At 35.3% G+C, this 7,486-nt stretch overlaps 1 protein-coding gene across 1 annotated transcript; it reads right to left on the reverse strand.

Annotated features, from left to right (window-relative positions):
* Positions 1-1,497: 1,497 nt before the first annotated feature.
* LOC141666248 (uncharacterized) lies at positions 1,498-2,919 on the reverse strand. Its single transcript, XM_074472242.1, has one exon. It carries the CDS (start codon positions 2,917-2,919, stop codon positions 1,498-1,500), a length of 1,422 nt encoding a protein of 473 aa, XP_074328343.1.
* Positions 2,920-7,486: the final 4,567 nt, after the last annotated feature.

Raw genomic sequence — 7,486 nt, forward strand, 5'->3', positions numbered from 1 at the left:
CAAGAATGCTGACTTCACATCCATCTGATATATCTTCCACTGATTCTGAGCTGCGATTGCTGTAAGAAGTCTTATGGTATCAACTCTTGCAACCGGAGCAAATACCTCATCATAGTCAATCCCATATCTCTGCTTGTAGCCTTTAGCCACCAACCTTGCCTTGTGCTTTTCCACTTCACCGTCTTGGTTGGTCTTTGTCTTGTAGACCCATTTGACACCAATTGCTTTGTGTTCTTCTGGAAGAGTTGTGAGCTCCCAAGTATCATTCTTCTTGATTGCACCAATTTCTTCATCCATTGCTTTATTCCATTTGCTTTCTTCAGAAGCTTCTTCAAATGTAACGGGATAACACTCAGCCATTAAGCAAAACAATGAATAATCAAAGGTAGTTTGTACCGGACTTGTTGCATCATAGATATCATTTAGACTCCGCATTTTTCTTGGTGCTCCCCCTGAACTGTTGCTATTGCTGCTTCCTGAACTCGATGGTGTCGAGGCAGGAGTTTATTGGTTTGGACTTTGTGAAGGATTTGGATCATTATTTCCATCATCTTGAACATTGGTGTCATCACCGTCATCATCTTCATCCTGAAAAAACAAACCAGCAACTTTTCTTTCTTCCTCGCTCCATCTCCAGTAATCTGATTCGTCAAACTCAATATCTCGAGAAATGATTAATTTCTTCGTGAGGGGATTGTAGAGTCTGTACGCCTTGCTTCTTTTGTCATATCCGGTAAAGATGCACTTCTCGCCTTTATCATCCAGCTTCTTCCTTTTCTGATCTGGAACATGTGCATATGCAATGCACCCAAAAATTCTGAGATGTCCAACAGATGGTTTGCTACCACTCCATGCTTCATTTGGAGTTTTGTTTCTGACACTTTTAGTTGGACAACGATTCAACAAATAAACTGCACATAGAACGGCTTCAGCCCAGAAAGTTCTCGGCATATGCTTTGCTTTGACCATGCTCCTTGCCATGTCAAGAATAGTGCGATTCTTTCTTTCTGCAACACCATTTTGTTGAGGAGTGTATGCCGTTGTTAGCTGATGATTAATTCCATGTGCTCGACAGAAACTTCTAAAGAGATTTGAGGTATACTCTCCTCCTCTGTCTGATCGAAGTGTCTTCAAATAATGACCACTTTGTTTCTCCGCCAACGCTTTGAACTCCTTGAATTTATCAAGAGCTTCTGACTTTTCTTTCAGGATATACACCCAACTTTTTCTGCTAAAATCATCAATAAATGTTAGGTAATACCTGTTACCTCCAAGTGACGGAATATCAAATGGACCAGCAATATCTGTATGAACAATCTCCAGTGGCCTCCTGGCTCTCCATGATTTTCCAACGGGAAAACTTTGTCTGTGTTGCTTCCCCTTAACACATGCTTCACACAAATTTTCTGGTTCATTTATTTCTGGCAAACCGTCCACCATCTTTGTTTTTGACAATAATTTCAAGCCAGAAAATCCAAGATGACCGAATCTTAAATGTCACAACCACGAGTCATTTTTAATGACCGACTTTAAACATTTCTGCGCCTTCGTCTGCATATCAAGTGTAAACAAACGATTCTTTGACATCTCCACATCTGCAATTAATTCTCGATCCTGATTCCTGATGACGAGAGAATTATCCTGCATCTGTATATAATATCCTTTCTCCACAAGTTGGCCAAGACTGATGATGTTACTTTTCAAAGCAGGTATATGGTAAACATCATTAATAAACTTTTTCTCACCAGTCTTCAATACAATCGTAATTGTACCTTTGCCTTTGACTGGAATCTTCGATGAATCACCAAACGTAACTTCTCCGCTGATGGTCTCATCTATCTCCGTAAATAAATCCTTGTGGCCTGTCATGTGGTTGCTCGCACCAGAGTCAAGATACCAAACATTTTTCTTGCTCTCCTCGTCTCCTTTATAAGTGAGGAACATAGCAGTGCCAACATCTTTATCTTCTTTTGCTGCTGCAAAATGACTTCTTTCTTCCACTTTCGGTGATCTACATTCATAACTGAAATGGCCAAATTTATTGCAATTATAGCACTGAAATTGAGACTTGTCACCTCGTTGAAATCCTCCTCGTCCTCGACCTCCAAAATTCTGACCACGTCCAGATGGACGATAACCTTCAGTGTTCTGGCTTCTGTTGAAGGACTGTCTTCCACGTCCTCTTCCACCACGGTAGCCACCTCTAAAGCCACCTCTTCCACGACCAGAACTGCTACTGCTTGAACTTTCACCAATGGACACCTTACTTTGCAATGCCTTTTCTAAATGGCTTGTATCATCATACTGGTTCATCCGCTGCTCATGGGCTTGAAGTGAACCAACTAGCTCATCAATAGAAATTGTGGACAAATCTTTTGACTCCTCGATAGAAGTAACGACATAGTCAAATTTTCTTGTCAATGAGCGGAGTAATTTTTCCATGACCCGAACATCATCGAGACTTTCTCCGTTTCTCTTCTTCTCATTTGTCATCATTTTCAAACGCGTAACATATTCACCAGTATTTTCTGAGGTCTTCATTTTTATATTTTCGAACTCCCCGCGTAGAACTTGGAGCCGCACCTTTTTTACTTTCTCCACGCCTTGGAATGATTTCTGCAAAATCTCCCACGCATCTTTTGCTATTTTTGCTTCTGAAATTTTTTCAAAGGTAGATTCATCAACACCTTGAAAAATTGTGTACAACGCCTTTTTTTCCTTTTTACGGGACTCCTTTAACGCCATCTTCTCGGCATTTGGAAGTGCTGCTTCAGCGGTTGCATCTGCGGGCTCGTTAAACCCACTTTCGACAATATCCCAATTGTCGTAGGAACCGAGTAACACCTTCATTTGGATACTCCAATTCCCGTAATTTGTGGACGTCAATTTTGGAATATTTGGTTGCACCATATTCGCCATTTTCTTGAACGAAACGCTGGCTCGGATACCACTTGTTGGAAGCGTATATGGGCTTGGGCTTAATATAGATCAAATTGATATGACTCAAACACACACTGTATATCTTTGATATTGAAACAAACACCAAGTTTATTTTAAATCTCACAACCACAAAGCTACAGCTTGACACAAGGCTACGGCCTTATTTCTTTCTCTCTGTTGCTTTACAAACTCACTTCTGTGTATACTATTACATTCAGAGAGGACCAGCCTATTTATAGGCTTCATATATGCATGCATTACATCAGGGCTTACATCACTACTATTTATTACTACATAGACTTTTACCAGCCTACAATACTGACTAACTTAACATGCAGCCTACCATATTTTACGTATCTCTAATTATTGCCAGCCTTCAGACCTTATCTTGACAACCCAGCCTTCTAATCTTGAACAACTGTTATATGCTACGCATTTCAAGGGAGACTTCATCATATCTCTTGTATGAATTCTTGACCATGCATGCAGGTTGTCTACCATAATATATGCTTCTCTGTTGCTGGATATATAGCTGGTGCCTGGTGTAGTGTCAATCTTGAATACTATCACCATAATTTATTACACACGCCACCTTGCATGTATTGGTAATCTAGGCCCACCATATTTTTAGGAATTAACTTCTGGTTGCTGCTCTTATTTTCTTTCCTTCATATTACTACATCTATAACCCAGCTGTATGTTATTTATTTCAAATTATGGAAGAGTTTGAATTCTAACAGTTTCAAGAAGAATGTATACATTATGGGATGTAGTAGATGATTTAGAATTATAAATTGCAGAACATTATGTATTGCTTAGTTTGGTGATATTCATGGCAATTTGAAAGCTTTTTGCGAAAATTTATTTTTGGTATTTTTTGGTAATTTTTTGGGAACATAATAAATGTATATAACACAGCATCCAGATGCTTAAAAACCTATGTGCTTAAAAACCTATGTTAAACATAATAATAATACATCATATTGTGCCTTTAAGACATCAGTTTTTGATGTCTACTTTGACACTTTATTGGGTTATTTCACATGTGTTACACACTGATGTGTAAAGGAGTATATAATATCGGTTCCAAAGGAGAATTGATGTCGTAAAACACTCTAGACATCGCTATGGTTTTGAAACCGATGTGTCATAGATAAATAGACATCTGTTTATGAGTAAAAACAGATGTATAAAATGCTCTTTACATTGGTGCAAAACTGATGTGAAAAACTATGACTTTTCTCTACACCCACCTAGACATCAGTTTTGAAATTTTTAGACATCGGTGCAGAACTTATATTTATTGACCCTTTTCCTTTAGAGTTAATGTCAAGTACTCATAGCATGCCTCAACCTGGACAGAAATTTGATCTAAATGTTCAAACATCTCTCAATCTTCAATAATTTTTGGATTTTTATAATGCAAACAACATGAGATTATGTTATAGATGACAATATTCACACCATCCTTTCACTCAAAGTTGGTCGAGTCAAAAAAGATATTTTAGATAGTTCTTGTCTATTTAAAGAATGAAAAATACTTGGAATTGAAGGTCAATAGTCTGTGAATATTATCGTTGAAGACTCTACTTAGATGACACCCATTATTAACTACTTAAAGAAGAGTATGCTATCCTCTAGAAGATGTGTTTTACTCTCAATTCTCACACTCATTAACCCTGAGAAGGTTTTATATTGAATGAGAAAAATTCACCAGAGGATTTATAGAAGTCATATGGAAGAAAAGGCTATTTCTCAAAACTATTTAAGGCAAGGATAGTTTTGGATCACCCTAATTAAGGATTGCATAGTTTGGTCATAAAGTACAACACGAGAAAGATCTGAAAATTTGATGAAAGAGACTTAGTTACGAACTACGGAAACCTTTAACATGCAATATACATGTAAACTCATGCCTTACTAGGAAGGTACCTACAAGGTGAAGAAAATGCTATATTCGGGCTCTTACAAGTTAGAGAGATTGGATGACAGATAGGCCAACAACACTTGGTTTGATAACAAGATGTGAAATATTTCACATAATAGAAGTTCAAATACTTTTGCTTATACACTAAAGTGTTGAACACAATATTATATGACCCTTTTCAACACATCTTAAACATAAATATAATATCTCAGACACAATTAAGTGAACTATATCATCTCATAAGTTTCATATAAACACAAAGCGAGTAAAGTATCTCAGACACAATTACAAAATCCGAGACATAACTATCTCAAAAAAATTAAGTGAATTGTTATCTCAAGAGTATCATAGAGAAACAAAGCAAACAAAGTACATCACACACAATTACAACACCTTAGACACAACTATATAAAACAAATTAAGTGAATTACTATCCCATGAGTATCATACAAACACAAATCGGACAAAGTACCTTAGACACAATTAAAACACCTTAGACAAATCAAGTGAATTATATTATCTCATGAGTTTCATACAGACACAAGACAAGTAACACCATCTCTGACATAAGTTACATTGTATCAGACACAAGTAATATTATTATCTTTGAGGGAAGTATAAATACTACATTCATAATTAAAGGCATATCATATCTCATGCGATCTACTTCGACATAAAGTAAGAAAAATCGTTCCGCACACAAGAACAAGCAAAGTCTGGTCACAACTATCCCTTCACAAGATATTTGCTTCATGCATTTATTTCATACATGCAAAACGTCTCTCAAACTAGCGTAATTCTCTAACTTCTTCAACAGTATAAGCACCAAAAGTGGGTACACATAACTCTTCTAGCGGGTGATCTTCCGTATAAAGAAATATCATAAAGTGATATACCCACTTCTAGATGTTTATGCTATAAATGGTAAAAAAGGCAATTAGAAAAAAATACATTGTACCTTATATTATGTACCCGCTTCCTAATTTTCATCTTCACTTCCTCTTTTACTTATTTCCAACATATAACTACTTGCTACCAATACTCGACTGGCTTCGAATTCATACTTAGTCAAATTTGAAAGAGACATAAAAAAGTCTATCCTCCTACAAAAATTTACATGGGGTACCAAATTGAGACTTAGTACGATTTTAGTGGGTCGCCAAAAAAAATTTCCCTCTTCAAAAACTTTTACCCTTCTTCAGAGTACCATCCCAAAGAGTAACCTCCTTTAAAGTACATAGGGGCAACGAAGTTCAAACTTAGTACATTTTATATGGGTAATCAAAATATTTTTCCCTCCTCCAAAACTTTTACCTTCCTTCACTACCCTCGTGCAATGTACATATAAACTACAATAAGGGCTCTAAATTCACACTTAGTACAATTTTGAGAAAGGGTCAAAATTGTTTATAATCATTCGCTATCCTCCTTCAAATTATATATAAACTACATTAAGGGTACCAATTTCATACTTAGTATAATTTCAAGAGGGCGTCATACTTACTACAATAAGTACCCTCATGTTAGTGTTTGTGCCCTAGACACAAAATTATGATATTTTAGTTAAAGACATTTGGATTATTAATATTTATGTTCTATCGATTATTCCCTTTATAATTTATTAATTCTTAATTTACCGCGTTATAAATGTTAGATTAATAAATGTCCTTGGAATATGATATGCAATTCTATATCTCTAAGTACGTGACTTAGAAATGAGATTATGAGAATAATATCAATATTCCTAACGGTCCCTAATCGAGTGTTATTATTAAGGGACAATAATAATGTATTAAGACTAGTGTGTTTGCTGACTGATGATCACATCTCATTGATCATAAGTATAGTGATACTAAAGTCAAATACATCGGAAGATGTACATGTACATGGTGTGCTGGACATACCCAATGTGAGATTCTACATGTTTGTTGTGTCATATGTAATTCTAACAGTGATAATAATGTAATGGTCCTTAGACCTGAAGTCATTATATTTCGATACAATAATTAATATATATTCATTCCATTAAAAGTTATCCTTGATCGGGTAATGATAAAAGTGGACATTGGGTATATTATGAATCGTATGAGAAATATGAATGATCTATATAGGATTTAACCCTCCTATTTTAGGAGTGATATTATTGGCCTCTTGTGTGAGTTATACTATGAAGTGCATGACCACGCTCAAATGTTGATTTGGTATGATAGTCTACTAATTGATCAAGGAAACTTGTATTAAACTATGATGAGGATGACACATTACATGCCTATAGTTTAATCTATAATATTTGGTTAAAGGGATTATGTTACATTGTACATTATTCACGAAAGATTTAATCGATCACCGATTCAATTATTATTACTTGGGTAGCAATCATGTATTACTAGATGCCACTAATTGTTTACGATTTTAAGTTAGATTTAAAATTTGTTTCCAACGTAATAATAACCTATAGGGTCACACACTAAGAATGCTTGAAGGATTATTTAATTTAAATTGGATTTAAATTATATTAAAGTAATTCGAATTTTTTATAATATTAATTAAGTATGACTTAAATAATTAGATAAATATTGATATTTGAATTTACTAATATTAATTATGATATTAATTTGT

This window comes from Apium graveolens, chromosome 6, assembly GCF_009905375.1.
Source record: "Apium graveolens cultivar Ventura chromosome 6, ASM990537v1, whole genome shotgun sequence".
Taxonomy (NCBI): Eukaryota; Viridiplantae; Streptophyta; class Magnoliopsida; order Apiales; family Apiaceae; genus Apium; species Apium graveolens.

Coding starts and splice junctions, on each gene's coding strand:
- LOC141666248 (XM_074472242.1), bottom strand. CDS start 2,919: ATGGCGAATATGGTGCAACCAAATATTCCAAAATTGACGTCCACAAAT.